The following is a 27,879-nucleotide window of genomic DNA, read 5'->3' on the forward strand; positions in this document are numbered from 1 at the left end:
TTACTGACAAACGTTAATTTGTTTGTTTGTTCGAAAGAGTCCGAGCTCCAACAAGTGCTGGTTTGAGAGGAGGAGCCGTGTCACCAGCCTTGTGGTTTTGGCAAAGTCTTTCCCAGGACGCCCTCTTACGTCCTCTGCCACCTCCTATTATTCATTTCAAAATAAGGCTCCTCCCTTTTGGCCTTGCACTGTGGGGTCTTCGTGCCGACGCCGGGCTCGGCCTTGGCGACCCTCACGTTGGGGCTGGATCTCGGCGGGGCCGCGGCTCGTCCTGGAGGAGGTTCGGCTTTTAGAGTTGACTTTGCGTTGGTGGGGTTAGTCGTGGCGGCGGCTTGCTTTCGCCCAGCTGTCTGAGCTGTGGCTGGTGTTTTCTGATTGGCTTTGCTGGAGGAAGAGGGGCCGGTGGCGCCCCCTGGGACCCGCCCGGGGACAGCAGCGGTACCTCGTGGAGGGGTGGCAGCCTTGGTGGGGGCCGGCCCCTTGGCTTTGGCCTCTTTGCCCTTTGGCAAGGAGCTGGTGGGTTTTGGCGGCGCCGGGGAGGCTGTCCGTGAGCTGGAGGAGGGGGTGAGGGACTGTGGCGTCGCCGCTCTTGAGCTCGTTGCAGCTGTGGCTCGCGTGGCTGTCCGCGCTCGCCTGGCTGCCTCTAGTCGGAGGCGTGAGGCCGGGGAGCCGGGGCGGCGCTGTGCAAGGCGAGAGCGCTGGCTGGCGCCCGTTGGGGGGCGGGCATCTTTAGGGGTGGGTGCCCGTGCTGGTGCAGTGACGGGGCGAGGCACAGTGGAGGTGGGTGAGGCGCAGGGGCTGGAGGGTTTGGGGAGTTTGGAGGATGGCTCCGGGCAGACGGGGCTCCTGGGCTGAGCGGCAGTACCGCGTGGCGACGGTCTGAGCTTCAGTTTGGAGGCGGGAGTTGGATCAGTGGCGACAGATGATGGAGCTGATGTTGGAGTCAGAGCTCTGCGGTAGACGTGCCCTCCCTGACACCCCGAACTGGGAGACAGTTTGGAGGAGCTCCCCACAGGCGTTGAGGGCAAAGAGGAGGAGCCTTTGGAGACGATGGGCAGGGGCAGCTGGGTGGGCTTCCTCGGGGAGGAAGGCGTCATCTGGAGGTTCTTCTTGGCTGCCGCCATAGCACCTTTCCTGGGCAGCGTGGGCGTGCAGGCCGGAGAGGCGGCGTGGAGCCGACCCACCTGACCCGCAGGCATCTGCTTACAGGCCGAGCCAGAGAGCGAGGAAGACGAGGAGGCGGAGGAGGAAGAGGAGGAGGACGAGGAGGAGATGAGGTCGTTGACGGCGGCGAGGGGGTCCATGTCTGGAGGTGGAGGAGGGGGAGCTGCGTTGCCGTGGTGACCTCCCAGTCCGGGGGGACCTTTCTGAAAAGCCAGGATCTTCTGCTCCAGAGTGGTGAACTGCAGCACTCGCAGAGGGTCGTACTTGGTCAGGAAACCCCGCAGCGTGTCCCAGCCGCCGCCGACACGCACCATCACATGTTTACCATGAAGCATCTGAGGAGGAAGAACACATCATCCAGTGAGGGAACGTTTGCCGCAAGTCTTGTCAAATCTATGTGACACATTCCTTGACACTCTCTAAATTTTCTGTGCAGAGCTGCAAACGAGCCCGTCCTCTCCTGGGGCCGGGCCCAGCGGACGACTAATCATGATGTAATCGTCCGAATCCATGAGCCACGATTGGGTAACAAGCTTACATGTGTCCAATGACAGCTGCGGGTAAAGTCATGAAGACGTCTCTGCCAGATTTCTCTCTCACTGAGACACGCACACGCACACACACACGCACTGGCAGGAGCCTGTGTTGACAGTGAGACTCCTACTACGCACTTTAATAGGATATAAACAGTATTTATAGCCGTACACACTACGCTGCACCAACACTCGTACATGTACCACTGCCAAATCCATCAGACGCCACGATACTGATGGTATAAGTTTTCCGTATTTTAAACATTATCTGTGGATTTTAAATTTAATATGGGTTCAGTACAGTTTGTCGAGCAATTGTCAAGTTCTGGGATTTGTGCGTCTTCTTTGACAACCACGGGGCGATTCCCTTTCTGCTCGTCAGCAGCGAGGTCAAAGGTCAGAGGCAACCGCAGAGTATCCAGCAGGGTCAGTCCCTGGAACTTTGTTTGCCGCTTCAGGGTTTTTCTATCTCAGTTTATTCGATCACAACATTCTGGCACTTTCCAGACTTATTTCTATTTCTGTATTTCCAGTGTTTCCTCTTCATTGATTTCGAGACTTATTCTTAAAATAGATATTGAGTAGAAATTAAAATTCAATATCAGATGAGGGTAAAAAATGTGGTGGGATGTAGTGAAGCACATTCACAGTGTCACTGCATTTAAAGCTGAGGTTGGTAATCCTGGAGAAGTTAGCAAGAGACGGCTAAAAATGTATATATTAAAATATGAAACTGACACATCCCACCACTTCCCATCAGCCCTCTCATCAAAGTTACGACTTGATTTTTTTCCCGCTTACTTTCCACTTTTACTACTCTTCATATATCAGCAGATTTCTGTACTTTCCATCCTACATTGTACAAAGCATTGCGTTACAAAAAAAAAAAGTGACACGAAAGTAATCGATAGAGGGGAACTGGTCTTCTCATCCAATCAGAGAGAGCAGGTAACATTAGACCCGCCTCCTTCAATGAAAGCAAAGCACGCCTGCAGCAGCAGAGACGCCACCGCCAAGACTCGGCCATAATGATGCAGTAGATTTTTCGCATAAGGTAATAGACTACATTCTGTACTTTTACTATTAATACTTTGAGTATATTTAAAAGCAAATGTTTAATTACTTTTACTCTAGTAGAAAAGTGAATGTGGTATTTTAACTACCGTACATTTCGGTCTATTTATTTGTACTTTTTACTTCCACTTACTTTTGTGTGTCCGTGTGTGTGTGTGTGTGTGTGTGTGTGTGTGTGTGTGTGTGTGTGTGTGTGTGTGTGTGTGTAGCTCTCACCCTGATAAAGATGGTCTTGTCCCCCAGTCTGTAGCGTCCCTCAGACAGGTACTCAATAGAAACCCTGTTGGAGCAGTTGCAGGGCGGGTCGTCCATGCCGTGCTCCTACAATGCACAAGCAGAAACCCGTAAGGACTCCACATCAGAGCTCTTTCATTAACTCACTGGCAGCCATAATGCTCACGATCATGAACATAGGGCATCTGATTATCTTAAAGCCGTCATCTTCGTCCTCTGGCTGTTTTCCGTTTTGCACACGACCGTAATTAAAGACGCCAGCGTTTTATGTAAGTCACCTCAGATGACTGGAAAACAAGGCCCCGCACTCGGGGACAGAGCGCCTGCTGTTGTGTATGTGAGCTTTAATGTAATTACACCCACTGAGTCAGGCAGTCGGACACGTTTTCTCTCCCGAAAACGAAACGCAACTGACAGGGTGATGAGGTCACACGGGACTAAAAATAACTGATATTAACAGCATTTGTTGTATAAGCTGCTTACGTGTTAAAGTGCAAATACGTTTGTGAACAAATATACGAGTTTGCTTTTACCCGAACCGCCTTCCGCTTCAGCGAGGGCAGTTATTTTTAGCCCAGCTGTCTCCTCTGGGAATAAAACCCCCAACCCCGACCGAGCGCGAGCCACGTTTTACCCACTGAGCAGGACGAGGGGAATAACCCACATACCCGCCCCCCCCCCAGCCCCCCTAACCACATCAGTTTGAGTTTAGAAAGTGTTCAAACCACAGCCAGTCGCAGAGATGCTCCGTTCGACTCAGTTCACCGCGCCGCACGCTTATGGCTGAGTGACGAGCGGCATATCTGCGGCCCGGAGGTCACGTGCGGCAGCAAGTCACACGGCGTCACGTGGTCGGCTGCTGCGGTGCGTCACGTACCCTTTGGGGCAGCAGCGAAGCGGCAGGAACCGCTGCCTGCTGCCGCCATCTTGGCTCGGCCTCAACTGGGTCACACATGCAGCACCTACGTGACGCTAGCGTGATCAGCTGCCTTTGCATGCGAGGTGATGGCGAGGGGGAGGGGTCATTGTTTCGTGTGTTCAAACCTGGTAATAAACAAACGGGGTCTAACAGCATCACCTACACTGAGACCGTGCATGAATATGACAAGTGTCTGCGCTCACTTCCTGCCTCCAGGTGGTTTCATATTCGGTTTTCTCTTAAATAAATGCACGGCTAAGGAAAACCTGCTGGAGCTCATTTCCTGTTCACAAGTTCAAGTCCACAGTGAGAACTCACTCCGGGCTGGTAGAGGCCGCCGTGCTGGCAGCACACGCTGAAGGTCTTGACGGCCGGCGGGGGCTCCTCCGTCCGCAGCAGCGTCTCCTCCAGCTCGATCTCCTTCTCCAGCTTGACGAGCACCGGGGGCTCCACGCCGTACCTGAGGAGCACGGAGTTTAAATGCAATGTTGACACTAAAGCCGTCGCTGTTATTATTTCAAACGACTTCCTGTGCGTTCGCAGACTTACTTGGAGACGATGCGGCCGATCTCCAGCAGACAGAGACAAACCTGCCGAGGCTCCTTGTGCAGCACTGAGGCAGAAAAGAGATTCAGCTTTTAGATGAAGTGGAACATGTGTTAAATTAAAAAAAATTTAAAACACGGACATTATGAGCACACAAGATAAAGTTAATTATTCCCCGAGGAGAGTTTGGATGATTCACGCAGAATAGGACAGAGCTGTGGGGGAGGCAGTGCAACTTTAAAACCACTAAGCTTATATACATTAAACAAATATATACAAGAACAGGACATTCTGCTTATGTACATGCACTGGTGCTGATCTCTAATCCACAGACGTAGGGCTTTCTTTTCTAAGTCTGTTTTTTTTGTGCCGAGCCATTAGCAGTAATGAAGTGATCCCCCATACAGAGAACTCAGGGGGATTCTACCCACAACAGATCCTATTAAACCATTAACAAGTCGGGCTTAATCTACAGATTCAGCTCTGCTGAGATATTAGCAGCTTAGAGCCGACGTCTCGTCTGTCTCACCCTCTGATCATCCTACAGTTCAGATAAATATGCTGTGGGTGTTGTGTACAGACCTGCAGGCACGACCCTGTAGAAATGTTAAGCATTCCTTCAGTTTGAGCTAAGCCGCGCACTGGACACAACTTTTACTTACTGGGTTGAAACATTTTTGACTGACGCTCGGTAAAGTAATAAAAGCTTAAGAGGAAAAAAAGGAGTTTTTTCCTATTGGTACTAAAAAGGTATTCAGTGGTGTGACAGTGGCCAGTGCAGGAAAACTCATCACGATTCCATTTCCATTTTTTGGGGGAATTCAAAAGCATGACACGACAGGTGCAAGACACCGATTTGGACACGTGGCCGCACTTTAATTCATGGAATGAAAGATTCACCAGACGATTAAAGTGGGACTGTTTGATTTCTGCCTGCTCTAGTAAACTGAACTTAATCTGGTAATTTAAAAGGTCGGATCGTTACAAAATCTTAACCAGATGTGGAGCTTTAACAAGTTTCTGTTGGTTCTTGTTCTTGAGCAGCGGAGATTCATGGCAACACGAGAGAGCTGTGATGTCACATCAGTCAAAAACTAACCGTGCCGCGTGTTTAAAATAGCTTTTTTTTGGTGAGTATTATGAGCACCCCCCCAAAGTTACATAAAAGTGAGGCGCACGGAGCGGGAATGACTAAGTCACAATGATCGTGAAGCTGGTATTTTAAGGTGGAGTAGTTGCATAATGTTGCTTAAAGCTGCTGTACATGCACATGAAGAAGAGACAGTAACAGAAGTGTTTGATTTGAACATCATATTTGGAAGATACTCTAATTTAAAATTTTTTTTAAATATAGCTCTTCATGCTGCCGTGCTCACCGAGGCCCTCCGACTCGAACAGGTACGTCTCCTCCACACCGATAAGTCGACACCAGGCCAGGAAGTTGGCCGTGTTGTCGCGGGCGAAGAAGGAACCCGGGGAGGCGTCGCGCTTACACGCCACCTTCCTCGTGGGGAACAGCTGTCGGGAGAAACACACACATCATGAACAATTACCGTCGTAACAATAAGAGCGAGAGAAATAAACTTTATTTCCATTGTGCCTTTATTAAGTGTTTCACTAAATAACATATAAGTGCAAAATTAGCAAATCATAGAAAAACTAGATCATGCTGAGTAACAAAACGGATAAAATTATAATAAAACAATAAAAGAAGATTCAAACAATGGAGAAAAATACATACAAAATATAAAAAAATATAAAAATTCTAGTCCTTAAACCGAGTTAACGTTCAGACACAGTCTCTAAAGTAGTGGATTTATCATTAAGTGATCGTCTAATTTCAGGTGATCACTGCTTCAAGCTACCATTTCTGTCTGGATTTCCATGAGTCACCTTTGCTGACAGATGTCAAGCCAGATGTGTGCAGTGCTGTCAAGTCTTATTAGAACAATTTACACCAGTGATTTTACAGAAAACATCTTCAATCTTTAATTCAAGCAGGGATTCGTCCACACTCTGATCTCTCTCTCTCTCTCTCTCTCTCTCTCTCTCTCTCTCTCTCTCTCTCTCTCTCTCTCTCTCTCTCTCTCTCTCTCTCTCTCTCTCTCTCTCTCTCTCTCTCTCTCTCTCTCTCTCTCTCTCTCTCTCTCTCTCTTCCCCCCCCCCACGTGCGAGCATGAAAGCTGCCCTTTGGACCAAGGTGTCCGAGCTATTCTCGTCGCTGCCGTCTGACTCACCTTGCCGAGCGCGGAGGGGCAGCTCTGGGCGATCTTGGTCTGCAGCACGCCGATAAGCTGGCACAGCTTCACGCCGTTGTTCAGCTCCTCCATGAAAAACTCTGCTCGCACCTCCTCCCCTGGAAAAACAGACGAGAGCGCAGCGGAAGTTTTACAACATCGACTGGAAACGCACTTTATAAAAATGGAGATATGTCCTGTTTGAAATGACATGAAATTAATGCAACAAGAACGGCAGAGAGAAGAGCGCATATCTCTGCTTCTCTCATCTAGATCCATGAATTAATTCCTGAGAAATTGTTGAAAACTTCAAAAATGACCTCTCTCAATGTTTAAGAAAAAGGCAAAAAGATGTCCTGGAATGGCACCATGGGTTCTCCCCTGACCCATACCACATGCTTCAACCAACCATCGTGGTAATCTGTCCAGTAGTTTGAGTGTTAAACTGCTAAATAACAGACAGACAGAAAGGCCAAAGAAAACACAATCTCCTAGGGGGAGGTAAACAACATTCTTCTTCACTCTTTTAGCCGTTTTTTAAAAATACTACAGTGTCTTTTGTTGTAGGACTAGAGGGAGTAAAAGACTCCGCTAGGCTACAAACTCCTCAAGGACTCACGGCGCTCCCACGACCCCGTATTGTAAATCACCGCCCATAAGAAACTCAACAAAGGCCACTGGGTCTGACTTGATTCACACTGGGAACAAATTCCACAACGGCCATAACACTAAGCGACGGAGATCGCGCCACAAAAGTTAATTTCCCGCACAACAACGGGCCGAGCCCCGAGGCCTGAAACTCGATCCGCGGCGCGCCACCTGTTTCTGCAGCACTCGGGACGCAGAGGATCGACAATCAGATCAGTCAAAACGTCTCAGAACGTGGGATGCAGGTCATCACGGTCACGGCCAATTACACACGTTGAGCGTTTCAGTACCTGCCCACATTCCTCGTGAGGAAAAAACCAAATGTCGTGCTCTTTACAAGAACAGTTTCAGAAGTCGACAATAGAGTCAGCTTCGATTTCCTCACTGCTCCATTGTGTCCCATGGGACAAAAGATGTCAGTATAATGGCAGAGGCAGATGAAATGAGGGGTTTCGTTCCCCCTCCTGTTTATGTGGTTCGCTGACGTCCGGCTGGAAACAGCAGCATCCAAATCCAATTACATGGGAGACCAATGTCAATTGTGCTGTGGTATTTTCCTCGCCTCGAGGGGGAAACTGTTAGCATGCAGATGTCTAGTGTGGATTCATAGGTTTGGGATCCCATGATGTTTGCGTGATTACAGCCACAGAAGAGTAACGTACAACAAGTGTCTTTAAAAAAAAGGACATTTTACCCAACAACCCCCGAAATGATCTCAGGTGGTACGCAGCCCTTACCCAGCATGCCGGTGAGCCAGATGGCGAGATCCTCCTGCATGGGCACCAGGTTGGCCTCGTGCCGCACTGCCAGCCACTGGTCATACTGGAAGACGTCCGCGAGGCCGGGGCCGTGCCGCTGCGCCAACGGGCTGCGAGGGCTCCGGGGGCTCAGCAAGGGGGCGTCAAACTTCTCGCCGAACCACACCTGGAGAGGAGAGGAAGAGAAAGGATTAAATGCCCGCCATGTTTAAATAAACAACGTTCCCGACCCCTAGTTTGGGATCCACTGGATAAGGGACTCCCTCATTCACAGTGCTAAGGATTGTAAAAGTTGCTTTAGGACTCGGGTTTGCTTTTGTTTTTCTAACATGTTGAAAAAATGATCCCTTAAGTGAGGAGTTGGGAGATCAGCCTGATTCTGTGTGTGAGGACTCTAACTACATGGGAGGAAAAACCTATAGAATGTATTTCAGAGTGAGCAAACTATGGATTTACTCTAACCCCTGAATATAGGTTAGCAGTTTCCCCTTAGCCCGCTCTCTATAGACCAACACATCAAGCATTATCATACTCTAGTTCCCATTCAGCCTCACACTGCGGGAGTTACGACCCATCCATGCACAGAGGAAGTATCAGGTCTCCCGTCGTAGCACACTTCCCCTCTACTCTCAGCTGGAGCTCACCCACTTCCAGGTAACCACTGTACTTTACTCCATTTCAATACCACACACACACACTCAGCTCTGTCCCCAATGTGCACTGCTACGTTTTCTTTTCAAATCCAACGAAAATCGAGTCAGTTCAGCGCCGTTGCACTCGACTGCTCACGTGTCCAGCGCTGCTCCACAGTTGGGGCCCGGTGCCTGGAGCGAGCCGCTGATCCTGGCTCTGGACCACGATGTCCCATCATATCCATCTCTACTGTCACACACACTTCCTTCCTGTCTCTTCTCTCTCAGAGCTCTGCACTGCCTCTAACACCGACTATTCACCAAGTCTTTTAGCTCGAGGAGAGACATAAAAATCCAGTGTAGCTTCCCTGTTTTTTGGTTTTCACAGCCACAATGTACATAAATTACATTATTATTAAGTTAGATATACTTTAAGGGGGGGAAATGACAAATTAATGGCAAACTATTAATGTGAGGCATTTTAATCTGGATTTAACGTGAGCCAAACTGGTGTCTCTCTAACATCTTAATAGATACAGAATGAAAAAAAACATAAGCATCTGGTGGCTTTGTTGTGTTCTCAATTTTTTTTTTCCTAATTGTTCTCAGACAGCAGGAGGAGTTATCTAGAAACCAGCAGCAGATGTGCACGACGACTCGTCCAGACATTACATAACTCCCTTATGACCCTCCTCCTCCTCCGCCCGTTCCAGTTTGTTGACATCTGTTTAAGATACAGGCTTTAATCTTTGTGTCCGTCACATGTCATCGAGCGATAAATGAAAGGACTCTGCTTCCGCTGTGCTGAGGGGCGGCATTGTGGGTATTGTGCTTTAGACAAGGCTGAGTCTCATAGAGGCCTGGAAATTCATCATAATGCTTCGGCGTACAAACAGGAAACCTCATAGACAGTCAACAAAGGGGCCGTTTATACAGTGATGTACTGATGCTGATGCTCCAGGCTGCCCCAACAGCAGTGTGTGTGTGTGTGTGTGTGTGTGTGTGTGTGTGTGTGTGTGTGTGTGTGTGTGTGTGTGTGTGTGTGTGTGTGTGTGTGTGTGTGTTTGATATGTGATATTGGACTGTTTGGCCATGCTCACACAGTGTTGGTGTTGGGGTTAAGGAATTATAGCAAATAAAAGCTAAGTAAACGAGTTTATGACGATTTACACAAGTGAGTCTAAATCTATTCCGATTATTTGGCCGTGACTTTTAACCTTCAACCTAAAACCTGCCAGTTTAAAGAGATTTCCTATTAAAACTAATAATAAAATGTGACATGTGAAAATATATACTTTTAAGCAAAGAGTCAAAGAATTTAAAAGTAGTTTTTCACAAGACACATACAACATTTTGAGCTTGATCGCTGAGCTGATAAAAATCGCCCGATGAGCCTCTCTCAGACTTATTGGTATCAGTGTTTATGTTTGCGGATATGAAAACTTATTGTATAGAATCAACAATGCCGAAAAAATGCTTTGGCAGTTGGAAATGGTGTCATTACGTAGTTTGTCCATAATAAACTGTAGTGTAGTATTATTATTATTTCTTTTTAGATGTTTACAACGATCAGTGTTTAAAAGATGTGCATTTATTTTCTCTATTGAAGTTTGTGTTTTCTTTTTACTCATAGTAATTAATAAAGTTTTTTGGTTAAACTGTAAAACCCCAATCATGTTAATTCTGACAAAGGTTTGATGACGTCTTCAAAATCGACCAATACATCGGTACCTGGAACTTTTTACTCCTAATATTCAAAGCAATGCAGATATCCTCAATTTTTCATTCCTCATATGGGTCAAGCTCCCAAAATACTTGATCCTACATTTCCCATCATGCAGCTAAACTCCGTCTTTTGTTAAGTTGTGTTCACTTTGGAAAACCTCCCTCCACAACCACAAAAGACGACATTCAGAGTAGTAATTCCTTGCGATCAGTAAAGTACACTTCATGTGTGTATTCGGTGGAATGCCCCTTTAGCGCTCAACTTTCAGGCAACTTTGACTTGTTGTTGTGATTTAACAAAATTCATTGTTGGTGACACCAGCAGCCCTCAAGCGCTTACAGTCGAGTCAACGCAAACAAACACTTAGAGCAGACATCAGAGAAGACGTCATCGGTTTCGCACAAGTCCCACAATTGACCACATCAGATGTGAGACTGGGGAGCACACACACACACACACACACACACACACACACACACACACACACACACACACACACACACACACACACACACACACACACACACACACACACACACACACACACACACACACACACACAGAGAAGTGGTAAACAGTGGTTTAAAAAAAAGCACCTGATCTTCTGAACTGAAAAAAGATCATCTCACATCAAAAGAGACGATCCAACAACAACACACCAGTGTATATTACATAACCCGGTTCAGAAGGGCGGCGGCCTGCAGTGCTCAGGAGCGCCACAACATATGTTGCCTTTCTCGTTATCCGGTAAATTAGAAAATAAGGCAGCGTAGTGCAACGTTCACAAGTTACGTAAAAGACACCGTTGCGATTAGAGACCAGGACGGAGCGCGCGGGGGGGGGTATATAATCCCACCTCATACTGTGTCACCTGACTGAACACAGGTTCACAGAGAGCGTTCAGTGTTTGACACAGCACGCTAACGATGTAAACGAAAATCTGCATTGACCCGAGTAGAGGGGGCGTTCTCACCTAATCTCCCTTTCTCTTACACCACCTCTGTCCTCGCTGGGAGCAGGAATGTCCAGAGGTAATCCAGCGGAGAAACGGAGATTTTTAAAGCAGTTGGATCTGATGCTCTTAGCACGAGCCACTTATGGCGAAGGGAGGCCAAAGTCCCCTGAAACAATAGTCAATGGCAGGAAGGTCACAGGGAGAAGTGGATACACACAAATAAATTTAAAAAAAGGAAAAAGACTTTCATCTATATTTTCCTTTTCTTGTCTTATCATCACCTTTTCTTGTGACAATTATGTCCACTGCTTATTTCAAGATTTCCCCCCATTATGTAAGCTTTTCCTCATGACTATCATTTGTTCCCATTGTCACGAAGCCTTTTTTCACACCACGTCAGTGATTCATGTATATGAAGCCTGTAAACAAGCCTGACAAGTGGAAAAACACAAAAGCTTTGTCAAATGTTACATCTTAAGCTTTACCAAACGGCTTCTTCATTACATTTTAAAAAAGGAACCATCTTTCAAATTTCTTGAGCCAATCCAGTTTGTTTAAACCTTCCCATGCTCTGTCTCTTGATCTTTGGCCCTTGAGGATCATCACTGAGTCGGGGGCTGTTTGGTTCTGGTCAGGCTGAACTAACACGGTCACATCTCTCTATTCAAAGGCTAACAGAGCTCCTCCGTGATTCTCATGTCGCCTTGGCATTAATGAAGAATGTGCTGATGGACGGTGGGAGCACTGCTCCTCCGAGACATCACTTATAAATCAAAGTGTGTGTGTGTGTGAGTGTGAGATTGCTATTGTCTTCCTGTGGGTCTCTCTGGAGGTTTTCATGGTTGTGCTCCGTTCTGTCCAGTTCTTCTCTTCAGTGCAAAAGAGACCCTGAACATATCTTCTGCACAGTGATATGCAAGTTGCTACTTAAACATGAAGATGCTCCACAAGCAGGCAACAACGCCTCCCTAGCCCCTGCACACATCTCGGGCGCTTTCACCCCTACCTTGTTGGTTTGGTCCAGACCTTCAGACTTTTCAGGTTAGACCAAAATAACAGGTGTGAAATGTGCCCCTGACCAATGGGCCAAAATTTAGTCCGACCAAAAGAGGCGGTCTCAGTCCAGATCAAACTGAACCATGGTTCGGTTTGTTAACAGTGTGAAAACATTTCTTTGGATAGTTCGGGACTTCTGGACCAATTCCAGGAAGTTGAGACGTAAACAGAAGAAGAAAAAGAAAAAGAAAAAGAAGCCTCACTGAAGAGAAACAGAGTTGTCGAGTTTCGCTTGAAGTCTCACACAAAATCCTTTATCCCGCTCCCTCTATTACAATGTGAAATCAAAACTAACCAGATCAAATGTAAACCATGTAACAGAGAAATGACCCTTGGTCCAGACTTTCAACAGACTTACATTAAGCCTGCACGACCCTGATAAGACCACAGTTTTTTGGCTTTCTATATGTGAACTAAAGGTTTCACATCCCACCAGTTGCCACATGGTTTTAACTCCACAGCATCTGGAGCACCTGCAGATCTCTGAAATGTGCTCAGACATCTGAAGGAACGTGAAACCATCCGACATCACGCTTCACAATGGCTGTGTTGCATTAATAAAAAAAAGTGCACATATGCCACTTACACTTCCCTGAGGGCCTTTGTTTTCAACATGGCTGAACAGAGCGTTGGGGGTGTGACCAGTTTATTGGATGTGACTGTGCTCTACATGGGCAGCGAAGCTCTGAGCGGAGCTGTGGAAGTGACTGCAGCGTCACTACAGTTCAGATCTACAGGATCAATATCCTCACTGGGAGCCTCTCGATAACACGCAATACCAAACTAGATTTTGTCTTTTGTTGTCTGCGCTTTAAATAAATATGAGTTAGTTAAACATCACGGCTGCATTAGAGCAAGTCTGATTTATTGGTTGGCTAATAAAAATCGTCCAATGAGACTTTAAGCATTTATTTTCGCTGAAATGAAAATGTTTATTTTACAGAATATACAATGCAGAAAAGATGTGAATTTATATTGACATATTAAATTAAAAAAAATGTTTATTTTCTTAATTCAAATATATATTTGGTTTTATTTGCTTTTTATTCATAGTTTAATTTCTAATAATGTTTATGGTTATCAAGCATCAATTACATTTCTTCGACAGAAGGGTTTGATAGTGATTCAGGAATCATTTCCATTATTTTTAAATACAGAACTTTATACATCTACTGATGAAACGATAATAGAAATACTTTACTCCCCAATATCCGTAATATAGACTCCATAAAAAAATCCATATCGGTCATGCTCTACTCTCAACTCCACAGTGTCATAACCAAATGTGTGGGACTATTTTAGTACATTTGCTCTCCACTTAGACGTGTTTATAGAGATGTTAATTAGAAATGGATTGAATTAAAGTATTGAATATTTGTTATTTAATGCTAAGGAGCTGCGCTTATATAAAAACACGTCTAAACTTATAAGAGAAGACAGGGAAAACTTTAAAATTGAATAAAAAGTAAAATTTTAGACAAAGCACAGACAAATCTGATGCGTCTGACGTTTCACAGTCCATCAACAACTCCGGTGGAGTCTCTTCACAGCCTCGACGACTCATCGCCATCAGCCTGACAGGTTTCCTGCCACATGCTACGTGCACGGCCCTGAGATGCATATTTTGCATATCCACAGTCTCCCTGCAGGGTGGGGGGAGCCAGGATCAATCCAAACCAGATGACAGAGGAAAAGCATGTCTCACCGGAGTGCTGCCATGTGACAAATCTGCAACACGATACGTGTGTTGTTTTGGATGTTGGGGATGGCTCGCACTTCGTTGCTGGGAGGGGACGGGGAGGAAAGAGAGTGTTGCACATTCCACTCTCTCCCCCTAAAAACATGTGGAGAGGGGGGAACTCCTCAGGGTCTCGGCAGTGGAACGTCAGACATGCACAACAACAACGAGGGGGCGGCCTGAAACACAGGTGGGCCCGTCACAGTTGCCGAGCGTGAGACAGATGTCTTTGGTTCTTTATTTAATCTGAATAACTCTGGTAGTGTCGGGGAAGTTTTTCTTCAATTTGGCACACAGACAGTTGAGGTGATTTATTGCTTGCACACTGAGAATGGTGCTGACAGGCCCAAAGAGGGCGCTGTAATGAGGACTCGAAGTCAGGTTCAGCCCTTATGGGATGTAGAGATTTCTAACTCTGTGATGACATCCAGCTGCACATGCTTCAAATCCAAAACGTGGATGTGAACGTGCAAAGGGTGATGAAATCCAAACGGTGTCATGATTCATGAAAAACAACATCTGCGAACCAAACACTGATTCGGCCATGTTGATCTCCAACCTGACGGACTGCATCTCCCTCCCTGACCAATCACGGTGCACCTCGTGAAGTGTAGCCGGTGATGAACTCACCTGGATGCCGGTCTGGACAGCCATGACTGCGATGACTGATTCACTTCTTCATCCTGTGGAGAGACGACAGAGGAGTTACACATGATATCTGATTATGGCACTTTGTTGAAATTTGATCAAATAGATACGGTTCATGTGATAATCAATTCCAGAGTCCTTTGGAAGGAACTCATAATGACTCAGCGGGGGCTACCAGAGTAGTTACAGGCCTTAAGCATCTCTTCCCTCCGGGGACTCTACCCGGAGTCTTATCATCACCATGGAGATACCAATGACAACCTCCACAGAAACAATGGTCAAACTAATAAACTGCAGCTCGCCAGGAAATAGTTACACTTCATGACTCATTTTAGAACCAAAACAAGACTCAACCCACTAGATCAAGTTTAGTTGTCAAGCGTTCTAGGTGCTGGTGGGTAGATTTCTAAACCTGGACAGAAGCAGACTAGTTAAGATTAAACTTTAAAAAAGGTCTAGATTGTTACTCAACACGCAGACTGGACAGCGGAAGTAAGACAAAGCAAACGCAGGGAATATCACGCATAGAGCACATTTCATTGTCTTTTCTTTTATTCCCCATTGTGGTATATTATGCTGTAAGTAATGCTGCCTAATTGGCTGCATCCCTTGTGAGGTGGATGAATATATAATGTACATCGCCTTCTGACCAAATGCTAAGGCAGAGACCTGGTACGCACCTCCCCCCAGAATAAGAAAAGAGACCATCCCAATACAAAATTCAGACAAATTTATTGAGTGAAAACTCAGCTGCAATAAGATTAAATGGACAGATTCAACATGTAATTTAGTAAGAGCCAAAATGATAGAATTGGCAAAATAAATAATCAATAATTCAAATACAACCAATTCAGTTCCCCGTCCAGCCGAACAGCGGAGCCTCCTGACTCGGGTCATGACAAAGCCCTGAGAAGGACCCGCAAGATTAACTGGTTCCACACAGTGACTTTTAAGCCTCACTCAACCCTGATTATCTCATCAGTCTCTAAAACGAATTTCAAGCATGTGTCTCTTCTATTCAAAATCGAATTAATTTTTTTATTACTGTCACACTGATTCTCCTGGAAAAAAAGCTTCCGATTCCAGCAGAGAAAAGTCAGTCACTTCCGTTTTTTTGTCAAATCTACTGTGTCATGAGCATGTAATCAAATTTACAAGGTATGAATTCAAATTTTGCAGGGTTTTGAATACCATGTAATGAATGAAGGCCTGTTAAACAGGATATAAGCTGCGAACAGGCACACAGGATGTATCAAACAGCCTCCTGGGTAAAAAGAAAAAGGGAGCATTTAGTTTTTACTGGACAAAGTGAGATTGAGCAAATCAGACTTTCTCACGAGGAAGTGATGAGGTTAGTCTGAGTGCTCCTCGCTGCCCTTTCCCACACAGGATGTGAAGGATTACCCCCGACGCTCAACTGTCCCCGAGGGTGTGCGTTTGACAAAGAGAGGCGGCGGGTGGGGGGGAGAAAGTAATCACAAGCGCCTAGATCCTAATAACACTGATCATTTGCTCAACACAGCTGAGGCAATACTCTGCCGCTGGAGACCCCCCGCCCCCAATCCCCCTCAGACACACCTCAACACAAACATCAATGCTCAGCCACGATGGGTTGGTGAAACTTCTGCACTGCTGTATAAATGTTCTGGTGGTTTCCACTGATGCCAACACGCACAGAGTGAGGAGCATTCTGATCCACAACTGCCCTCAGAACCACGCACACTAAAAAAAAAAAAAAAAATCACATCCTCAGCTGCTCATCAAAAAGGCACAGAGAGCTGTGTCCAGTCATCCGACACCAGATCTGCAGCTGTGATGGGAGAAGATGCCAAGTCAGCGGCCAAGGATGGGACAGGGGCGGGAAGGATGACAACACAACACGACTTACCTTCGGAACACAAACAGTGCGGTACAGAGCGGGGGAACGGCGCCAAACAACTCGGATCAGCCTCAAGAGCGCATCCTCGCCACTGCTAAGCCAAAACCCCCCCCACTTACGCTACTCTTCAGCACTGTCCAGCCAGAGCGGCTCCTGCCTCTGTGGTTCCACGAGTGAGCGGGGAGGGAGAGGCAGTGAGAGAATGACAGGGAGGAGGGAGGGAGGGAGGGAGGGAGCAGGAGGAGGAGGAGGTGCAAAAGGAGAGTCCTGACTAATGAAGTGGCTACGCTTCGCTAAGCTCTGCCGACCCCCCTCCTGCTTCCCCCTCAACAATTCTGTCACAGCGGTACCCTCTCACAAAGCCTCCATTGTTTTTTTTAGCTTGCCACCCTCCCCACCACGCACACACACACACACACAGACACACACACTTCTTCTCATCCCCAGATCCAGAAACCAAACCAGGAACTCCCCAATCAGGATGCGATGAAACGGAATGAGACGGGATGGATAGAGGAGATGAGGTTGAGGGTTGGGGGTACCTCCACTTCCTTTTCATCCCCCCCACCCCCCTCCAACGCTCACCACAACACCCCTTGAACCAATACTCAGCAGAATGTTTAGGGGTAGGAAGCAGGAAAACCAAAAGAGAACGGCTTCGTACGTTGGTGCGTTTTTGAAGTTGTCAACTTGTGCTTGTCCTGAAAGATTTGGCCCGGGGCGTGCACGTAGAGAGGGAATTACTTTGAGCGAGCAAAGTCCAAGTAACAAACAACAGAACACATGACGTCATGCCGCTGAGCCACATGCACAGATGTTGGTTTTCCACAGCTGTTTCAACCACCTCTGTTATCTGAACTACAGCGTCGTTTGAGATGTGCTATTCACACAAGGCAAGTTGACCCCCAGTATCATCATCACTCAACACTTACAAAGTATGTTTCCAGAATTAGACAATGTAAAATACGATTACAAGTGTTGTGAGGCACAGATTCGTGCACAAGACTGAAGACTGAGAAAGACAAAAGGGAGTAAAACCCTGAAATTAGACTGAAATCTTCACTGGACCGATGTTTGGTTGAAGGCAATTATTCAAACTCAAACCAATGAAACCACAACATGCTTCTTGTTGAAATTTCAGTCAGTTTTAGGGAATCGGATCTGAAATTCTGGAGAATAACTCTTGATTTGTAAAGGACAGATGATGGATTACCTCGAGAAAATTTCTAGCTCAAAGCTTGATTGGTCTTGATCAAGTCTGAAAGGAATTCAAGGGTCATTGTAGTTTGTTTCAAGTATTGTTGGGAAAAGTCCTCAAGGTTACAAAGCTGAAAGAGCAGAGTCGCTGACAGAATGAGGACATTTAGGGTTTTAGAAGAGAGGAACAATCCAGAAAGGCTCCGTTTCTTTTCAGCATGTAGGCGTTCGTCAAGGGTCACACTCAGCAACACGGGACAAAAGGGCAAATCTTTGGCTCTGGACTCCAGTTGTGTTGCATCTGGGGCCCCGGCAGACCCTGGAGAGAACAGACTCCCCACAGGGACCAAAGGCTTTCAAACACAGTCAAATGTCAAACACGGAGGAGGGGGGAGAGAATCGCAGCCAAAAGCAGAGAGGCGAGGACAAAACATGTTTCACAATCGCTGTGAACTTGGGAGTGGTTTATTGGAAAGTTCACGGCTCGACACTGCGGCCACGCAAATTCCCCATGGGTCACCGACAGGAAAAATGTCCAACAATGCCGGCACTATTCTGTCGTCCGTCTGTAACTTGCATTTTCTTCCGTTCTTTCAGTAAATCTGATTTCCACCCAGAAGACTTGAGATTATGCTCTAAGGGGCCAAATATGCAGCTGAGCCTCTTTGCGGATCATCTTGCATCGTCGATTGTCGAAGCTCCTGAGGAACAAATTGTACATGATGAGAACAACGTTATTTTGGGGCATTTCTGCAACCGGAGTCGTTTGCGAATGTGGAACTTTCATAATAATTCCAGAACTCAACATTGCCCAAGCATTAGCTTTTCCTCAGGTGCACGTGTGCCATTCCTATATTTCTAAAGCCCCATACGGATTAACTGAGCTAATGAGGCACTGAAACCCGGGACACAAAAGACCCTGCTCATGTTTGCGTTACCTAACCTGTATTTCTTGTCCTGAGTAACATAAAGGCTTTGTTTCGGGTTATATCCCCTCGGGAGAACTGCTATTTCCAGACTCAGTGGCCTCAATCACTTTAACATCAGATGGCATTTCCTGTGCAATATTTAAAAAAGGAACATCGCAGTGTTAGGAGTTTTGAACCGGCCCCTTGTTGTGTGTTGTGTAACACTGAGTGTGACAGTGGTAGCAGCTGAAATTCAAAATAATATAAAAAACATGTGGTGTTTGGCCTGTGGGGACGCTGGTCCACGTGCAGGCAGAGATGTGATGATGTGATGACTGTTGATTTGCCTTTCTGTAGCCACAAAGATATATAGTTTTGAAACACATCTTTTAATAGAACATTTTACTTACTCATAGGGATAGATATAAACAAACTGTGACAGCTAATTAACTCAACTTTGCTCCTTTTTTTCTCTATAATAATTATAACAAATAATCTACTTCCTGCCAGGAAAAGGTGCCGAACAAATGAGAGGAATTTCCTTTATCCATTCACATATGAGGTGTATGATTAACTTTTACCCTATTAAAAAGGAAAGGGATCTAGTCCGAACTTCCCTGTAGTCCGGACCAAACATAGATGCTGTTTTTTGAGGGTGGGGGTGAGACATCTGTCCGCGTGTTCCCCCTGCAGGTCGCTTCTCTCTCCATCTCGCTCTCGTCCCAGCCAGTAATCATATAAGAGGATCAGGGCTATTCCAGACAGCAGAGTGCATCCACCTCCACAACAAGTCGTCATCACAACACACTGCCGTGCATGTGGTGCACCCATGCAGCCTGCAGCGCTCCGGCAGTACATGCAAGCACCCGTGCATAAGTGCAAAAATGAAATGAGAACACATTATGTAACGAGTTAAAAGTAGAAGGTTCAAGCGGTGATGTCACTTTGATTTTCCGCTACATGGCACATGTATGTTGAGTGAATAGAAACAGAGTAAACGGCATAAATTAAGTTTTTGGGAGCTCCATCATTTTTTTTAATTTGTGGGAATCTCCAGAAGAATTGTTTTATTTCATTATTCATTTCCCTGAAGGTTAGAGCAACTGGAGCACATGATAAAGACAGCATGTGTCCCACACAGCTTTCCCTCCTCTGTTGTGCAACCAACGTTTCTACTGCACATGTCTTTCAGTGGTTCTCCTGCATGGGCTCTGCTTCAGCCCAATGTTATCACTCAAACAACTTCAATTAGGGAAAATATTTGGCTGCACTGTTAATTAAACTGCACATGTCGGTGCGTTTAGGTGTCAGTTGAAGTGCTTTTATTGAATAATCAAGCGATGCCTGGGGAGAACAGCGTCCAGCAATTTGTGAAGCCTCCTGAAACAAACAATCCGGCACTTTTTTGGACGACTAAAGGAAATGAGAGAGAACTTGGCTCTCAAGCTCTCTCTCTCTCTCTCTCTCTTTAACCCTCAGCTACTCCCTTCACTTTTCATTTGTACAAAACCATGAATGGTTTATTGAAGTTGTTTGAAGTGTGCCATTATCACCTTACATTAAAAGGTGTCACACCCTCTCTCTATGATGGCAGGCTTTTCCACCCATGTTTTAATGTGGCCGTTCAGATCAATACTGGTCCACGATTAACTGCTTCTTAAACATTATATTTTACACCTGAAGGTCTCCAAATGTGTGTTTTGATGTAAAAAAGAGCAAGGCTCTATTTTTAGGGATTGAATTCGATAACATGAGCAGGCAGAAATGGATGAGTAACATCTTTTGTGTTTGTCCCCCCAGTACCCGTGATGTGAAGTGGCCGTGGGCCAGCTCCGAGGGCCATTGAACCTCCTGTGCCCTTCCAGCTCCCTGCGGTCCAAAGCGGTTCTGCTGGACGCAGCCTCTCCCGAGGGAATACCAACTCCTCCTCTATTAAACTCCTTCCTGCTGAGCCCTTTGTGTCTGGTCTTAATTACCCTGTCGGAGGAGCGTTTCATTTAGAGCCCGGCCTCCCCCTTTTTGTTACAGATGGGGCCTGGCTGCACTGTGCCGAGAGGGAAATTCATTCAGTGGTGGGAGAATGAAAAAAGTAAATATACTTCAATAGGCGGCTGAACAAGTGAGCTCCGCGTGATAATAAAACTTTACTTTCTAAAGCAGTTCAGTCCGCTGTGGGCCTGTACAAGCTTGTTCCTCAAGGGTTTCCATGGTAAAAAAAAAAAAAGACTACCACTCATTTAAAAAGGATTAAAACATTTCTTGGCCTCCATCCGGTTGTCCTTGTTGGAGCGGTCTGTCCTTAGAGGTGAGACAGTGGGAGTAAAGCCCATCTTAAAGGCTTGAATGGGTGGGACCCACCTGCCAATCCCATTTTGATTTGTTGATGCTAATCCACGGCTCACTACACGCCACCAGGTCAGCTCTGGGATTTGAAAGCCCCTCGGTGCTGACTCAGGATCAGGCCTCCCACCCCTGCTTTCCATAACCGTGATGAAGAGAGGAACCGATGGAGGCTGATTCCAGGTCAGTAAAAAGAGCCCATGGGTGTCTACGGATAAAGACCTCTCGCATGTGAGATGCCACACGAGATCGTCCTTCAATTCAAGACTTCAAACAAACAGAAGATACAATCAACCTAGTATTTACCCACAACACATTGGGCACAATGACTTCCCACCTTTATCTCAACCGTTTTTCGAGCCTGACAAAATATAGGCTGTTTATTTGGGCAACACCCCCATTTCACAGGCCTGTCCCTCCCACCGTCAATAAGAATGGATTAATCCTGGTTATTGATTTAGCGCCTTTCTCCTAATGAATGTAACACCAGTGGTTGGTCCGACAAATGAGAACCTGGTCAGACGATTGAACGAACAAACAACCACTCGAATGGGAAACTATGCCCAACAAAGTATGTCAGACACAATAATGTCTTTGTATTGAAATTAAGATGAAATGCTTGTGATAACATGTTTATTCTCATAAAGCAAACAAAGCCAGTCGTCGCTGGTAGTTAAAACAAATAGGGTATAAAACTTCAGGGTTTCTCACACTGTTCAATGTTACAGGAGGTTTAACTGAACGCAACATCTACAGATACAATTATATAAGAAATACTTTTTAAAAAAGAATATCCGAACGATGATTCTGATCATCCCATCTTTCGATGACAAGCATTTCCTCACCACACTTCCAACATCAGCTGTTTAGACATGGATGAATGGACTGTTTAATGTACTCATGTGACTCATCACATGAGCTGTTTGGAGTCTACTGGGTCCCAGTGACCTACATGTGGAAACATATCCTCGCGAAACATAACGTCACTACGCGAACTGCAACAAACCAGTTCTCTCATACTAGTATTCCATCTTGGCACTGCAGTGTCTGTGAAGCCTGATCCATCACTTTAAGCAAGTATTTCCCATTTTTACAGTCGTCATCCCCATTTTTGTAATTTCCACTCTACATGATGTCAGTAGCCAGTCGGGCTGAGTCAATCAGCGGTGCCCAACACACACAGCATCCTTTAGGCGGCAGCAGGTCTGGCATGATGCCCAATGTTTCTGCTGACCTCACACACCCACACACCCACACACCCACACACACACACTCAAACATTCACACACTCACACACACACACACACTCACTGCAATGACATCACTACTTCAGTCGCAACACAGACTGGCCGTTTGAAATACGTGACCACACAAAGACAACTTGACCGTTGATCTTACATCAGCTGTAATTTAGAAGCCCTTGCAACTGATGGTCATCCCATAATGCATCACTTCATGTGTTCATTCATTCCATTAATGAACTGGGACGTAATAACTGTTGACAGAATGAGGCATAACAGGAGGAAAGTGACGGTTAGAGAGACCTTTTGGTTTCCAAGGTGCCATCTGTCTGGCTGCCAAAACTCCCAACTTCCAGGGTGTCATAACGTCTACTGCTGTAAATTTAAAAACAGTAGGTGAAGCATAGCTGAGCTTCTTCTTTACAGTCAACATATAACTTTATCATGTAATCCTATTTTCTTTACTGATGACATGTGGCGTGTGACATTTAGTCAGTCAGTCCACAATAACTTCACAATGTATCAGTCAAATAAAGTATTTACGTTGTTTCACAGGATTTTGCCAATAATGAAGGATTTTTTTTAACCCACAAACCGAAGTAAACCATCTCCAAGCACGCGACCCCAGCGTGGCCCCGTAGCAGGTTTTCTCAGGGTCAGTTCAGATAAGCCTGTGTGGCCCAAACAGCCACTTTGCCCCTTCCCCACTCTTCAGGGGCCAAAGAGATGAGAAAGGTCAAGGGGCCGGGGAGCTCAACCTAATTAGTCAGGTTGTTTTGTCACATAATAACCCTGGTTAGTGTATTTGTGTATGTGATAGGGAGGGGGCAGGGGGCAGGGGGTGGGATTTAAAAAGTGGGGCACCTTTCACCTTAATCAGCCTCAGCAGTGCTCAGACATGGTGGGAGAAATATGGGCCCCTAAAGAAAGAAACTCATTGCTCCATAAGAGACTGATTACAGGATGGTTTTGACACTACACTGATAAAGTCACAATACAGAGGAGTTCAATAAACACGGAGCTGGAGCTGTGCTGACAAGATGTGACAATATCAGTGAATATAAACCACTTGTGTCTTTACTGTCCCTGCTATCAGACTGTTAATAAACAAGCCTCCACATGAGGAGTTGATTTCTACAATGTTTGAATAAAGCAGTTTTCACATGTTTACACTTGTGCATTCATAGATGAATAGATAATACGACCAGTCCCATCCCCTGCAACATTGCTTCCAGTTGAAAGGCAAATCGCACTGTGAGTTCAACTTTGGTGACCTTTGATCTGCGATATTCGCTTTACATTCACGTATGTGTGACCGTGCCCTCTCACTCAGGTTTAACTTTTTTAAATATGCAATACCCATTTTCTATCTGTACAATCTCAAGATCATTTGTGCAATTCTGTTACACTGAAAAATGCAGTTTAAATTCAATATCATTTTGTTAATATTTTTTCTCTTGTGTTTATGTTGTATGTTGACTTATGTATTGCTATTACTGAGTGTCTAGTTCCACTATCCCCTTTGCTGCTATAACTCTAACTAATAAAAGAACTTATTTTATCAAGAAAACATTATTCAGTTATCTCTTACATCTTGGATGATGCTAGAAAAAATATATATATATATATATCCTAGACCGAGACCTACGGCTACTCTGTAGTTACTGGAAACTGTACCCAATCCTAAGAAAAAAAAAATTGTGACATGAGCTGGTCTGCAGAAACAGTCCACATGACTGAGATAAGTTGAGTTCAACTGGTTCAGCGAGTGCGACATGTCGTTGAGTCCAGCAGCTTGACCAGAGCTGGTTTAATGGACAACTAGAGAAGTTTCACCAATCAGACTTTAACATTTAGGATACTACTACATTAAATGACTGATAGCTCAAACAAGAAGGGACGGATTAGTAAGTAATACTAAGTATTTAATTTGGCAGTCTACTCTACATTGTGGTAACATTAAATATTTAATTGCAGATAATGATTTCTTTCCCTGATAGTGTCCACAATATGAATATATGAATAAAGCATGACGTTAGCACTATTGTGACTATTTACAGGATCTACATGTATCCACCTAAACAATAACAGCTCCACACACGCACTAAACAGCAGATGAGACAAAGAAGACTTAATGAGTTAAAAATGCACGTGGGGACATATGGGCGTGTGATGCTGCGTGTGTGGACACAATGGAGATGATAATGAAATCTTGGATTAGCCCTCATTTATTGAGGGTGCAGCTTACAGGAGCAGAATGAGAGGGGGGGTCAGGGTGGTGCGTGTGTGTGTGTGTGTGTGGGCGCGTGTCTCTGTCTCAACTTCTTTCGGGTCCTTGGCCACTCCGAAAACGCCAGGCCTGATGCCAAAGATCAAGCAGATGGCGATTATGAAGATGGCCGAAATTGAGGTTGCTACTCATGTGTGCACTCTCTCATTAAGGGCAGTGACACACAGCTTCGCCTGACACACGCTGACGCACTGTACCGTCAGTGATGAGGTGTCCTTGGCACCTTGAGTTTGTTGTTTGTCGGAAGCATGGTGGAAAACCTTTCCAACAGAAAGTCACAGGGATTCATAAGCAGGAACAGCAATTGGATAGGACTTTAGTAACTGCAATCCCTCTCAGTAACAGACTTCTCGGTTTAAAGGCCATTATTCTCAACTGGAAAACAACACTATAACATCAACATGACATTTCCACCTGCTGAATGCACCGACTGCATCTATTGATTATTGTGTGTGATCAAATGCTTTTGTGATGTGGTCCAATAAAAATATCCAAACAGAGCTACACTAGCTTTATGTAAATAATCACTGTAGCTCTAAATAGCTACAATTAGCAACAGTTTAGACGGTTTGACCCAAGTGGAAACCCACCGTGACGTCACCCATTGGTTTGTGAACTGACGCTTTGAAGCCTCGAGTTTGGCATTTTGTCCAGAGGTCACCATATTTGGACGAGTGGGGGTTGAGCCTAACTGAGAGGTGAGAGACACTGCATGCCCACCTCCACCTGTGACATGCCCCCATTGGAAGATAATAGCTGTCAACCATCGTCGTCTATTTTACTCTAAATGGAACCATAATTTACTAAATGGACATCAAGCTGTATTGCAGAAAACTTGAAACTAGCAACAGAGACCCAAATCAACTTAGGAAAACGTTTACTGACATTATAAATCAAGTGAGAAGTCGGCCATTGAAGGGAATACCGGTTTCAGGCACTTCCGCATCAACTTCACTACGTCCATTTTTAAATACAGCTTTTGTTTTGAACACTAAATTGCAGTAAATAAATATTTGACCACTTGGGGGAAGCACATCGAGCTGTAAACACGACCGTGACACTATCATCTTATAAAAAGGCTAAGATAGCAATCGTCACCGATGATAATTCTCTGTGGATGTATCTCATATTTACCAATCTGTTCAGTCTGAGATCAAACCAGTAGACTTAAAAAAAACTAGAAGGGATAAAAATCCAACACTGGTGAATCTGTTTCGCAGGGGGCAGTTAGCGCTGGTTAGGAAACAGGTTACGCTGATTTGTTGTGACTTTGAGATTAGAGAAAGTTCAGACTAACAGGATTTCATTTGGGGGCGAGTAAGAGAATTCACAGCGGGAACAGAACTGTTCAGTGTTGTAGCACCACGAACACAACAAGGTTTTTTATTCACATACAGCTTCAAGGGACCTGAAAGGTTGCCATGATACCAGAAGTGCGTTGACCTGATCACTGACTCTAACTGTGATGTAATACGATGCAGCTCAATTTCTCAATGACCGGAGCAGCTCAAGCCAGAGGGGTCACAGCCCACCCATCAGCTAATTGTCCTCCAGGCCAGGATAGAGACGCTGGAAATTACTGGATGCGAGGTTGATTATAAGCAATGAGTGTGGGGGACAACACAATGATAGGATTGTTCATTATGAACAGCCTCTGAAGGGTGAAAGATAAACATGTTTTCCTTTAAGTCACGAGTTACAATCACATCCCATTGGAAAGGTAACATGCGACAATAAGCTCAAGAAATCATCAGAGAAGTTCAAGCCACGAGGACTCACAAGTTTTCTCAAGCTTTTAAGTGTTTTCTTATACACTAGCCTTAAGGGGTTTTTGTGAAACTCTGGCTGGTTTAAATGTGCTTTATAAATAAACGTGATTATATATAGCCTGGTTCACAATCTTGCATATGATGGATGACGTTAAACGAAATGGGCATCCTTCCTGATTATCAGGCACGAATCAAAAGGTCAAGAGATAAATTCTGGCCATTGTAAAAACAAAACAATAAAAATCCTCAACACCAGAGTGGGGATGGTGATTCCCTGGTGAAATCCCTCTCTGCAGGAAGCACCTGCTGAGCCTTTACTTCATCTCTCTTCCTCCGACAGGAAACCAGGGATGTTCCCCTTTACAGGAGGTCTTCATAAGAATGTGCCCCTCCTGAGTTGGTGTCCTGCCACAATAGGGGCAGCAGCAGGAAACATGCCTGTCCAAAACAGGGGAATTGCACCCACAACCTTCACCTCTTCTGCTCTTCCCAATAAAGCCACGTCAAACACAAACATCCACGTAACACTATGTCATCATCATCCTCTGCCACAGCCTCACATTACTACCACCGTGCATCCCCCTGAGCGGACACAGCCTCCAGGCTCATATGTGCAGCACCAGTAACCCACTGATCCTCTTACCCATTGACTCTCACCTGCTGACCAAGGGTAACTGACTGGGAGCTGTTGTTTTGTTTCACTCTTAATACCCGTCAAAGTCAACGACAGTGTCACTATGCAACAGTGAAATCTGCCCAGTAATGGGACTGTTGACTGGTTTAAACCGCAGCTGCACCCTTGACACACGTTGGAGGCTCCAGTGAAAAGGTGTGAAACGTTTAGTAAACAAATAAGCAAGTCAATGAAACCATACACCAGTGAATGGTGCTGGATAGTAGCTTTAGACAGGCAGGGAGATGGATGTATGAAGAAAAAATTAATATATCACTTTTAACTTCCTCATACTTTAAACACAGCACTCTGTTTAAACTTCTAGTAGCTTGTCTTCACTATTCTCAATATCTGATGGGACTTTCAATCAGTCGTCACATTTATTCTAAGCACAGATTTTGTTATTTTTGGTGTATTTTCTTTGGGAACCATGTTTCCAGCTTCCACGAGGCTCCCTCATGGATTTAGTGGAGAATGAATCCGCTCTCTCTCTCGCTCTCTCTCTCCCGGACAAACTTTCCCCGTTTCTTCCCTTCTGAATTAAAGATGAACATAAAGAAATCCATCGGTTTGTGACTTACCGGAAATGTTGGAGGTATAAAAGTCTTCAGGCAGAAAGTGTTGTGGTAGTTTGTGTCGCTGTATCCTTGAGGAAAACTTGAGCTGCTCCTCCTGATCGGTTTAATTCATGCGCTTCTCCGCTGATGTTTGTGA

General features: G+C 45.4%; 1 protein-coding gene across 3 annotated transcripts; it reads right to left on the reverse strand.

Annotated features, from left to right (window-relative positions):
• On the reverse strand, positions 1-27,879 carry gas2l3 (growth arrest-specific 2 like 3). 3 transcript variants are annotated; one of them, XM_034577839.1, is made up of 9 exons: positions 27,747-27,879; positions 14,851-14,903; positions 8,093-8,279; positions 6,708-6,826; positions 5,847-5,988; positions 4,474-4,537; positions 4,243-4,384; positions 2,988-3,092; positions 1-1,499 (listed from the first exon to the last, which is right to left on the reverse strand). In XM_034577839.1, exons 2-9 carry the CDS (start codon positions 14,872-14,874, stop codon positions 126-128), a joined length of 2,157 nt encoding a protein of 718 aa, XP_034433730.1. In that variant the 5' UTR covers positions 14,875-14,903; positions 27,747-27,879; the 3' UTR covers positions 1-125. The 3 variants fall into 3 exon arrangements, with proteins under 3 accessions (XP_034433730.1, XP_034433732.1, XP_034433731.1); XM_034577841.1 differs by lacking the exon at positions 27,747-27,879 and adding an exon at positions 16,760-17,303 and having other exon boundaries at positions 14,851-14,905; XM_034577840.1 differs by lacking the exon at positions 27,747-27,879 and adding an exon at positions 16,757-17,303.

Source organism: Hippoglossus hippoglossus, chromosome 23 (genome assembly GCF_009819705.1).
Source record: "Hippoglossus hippoglossus isolate fHipHip1 chromosome 23, fHipHip1.pri, whole genome shotgun sequence".
NCBI lineage: Eukaryota > Metazoa > Chordata > Actinopteri > Pleuronectiformes > Pleuronectidae > Hippoglossus > Hippoglossus hippoglossus.

Excerpts from the sequence above, each read along its gene's own strand:
- gas2l3 (XM_034577839.1), bottom strand. The coding sequence starts at position 14,874 with ATGGCTGTCCAGACCGGCATCCAG. Across the intron at positions 4,538-5,846 it reads GTTCGAGTCGGAGGGCCTCG|TGCTGCACAAGGAGCCTCGG; the intron begins GTGAGCACGGCA and ends TTTCTGCCTCAG. Across the intron at positions 1,500-2,987 it reads ACAAGACCATCTTTATCAGG|ATGCTTCATGGTAAACATGT; the intron begins GTGAGAGCTACA and ends CTTCCTCCTCAG.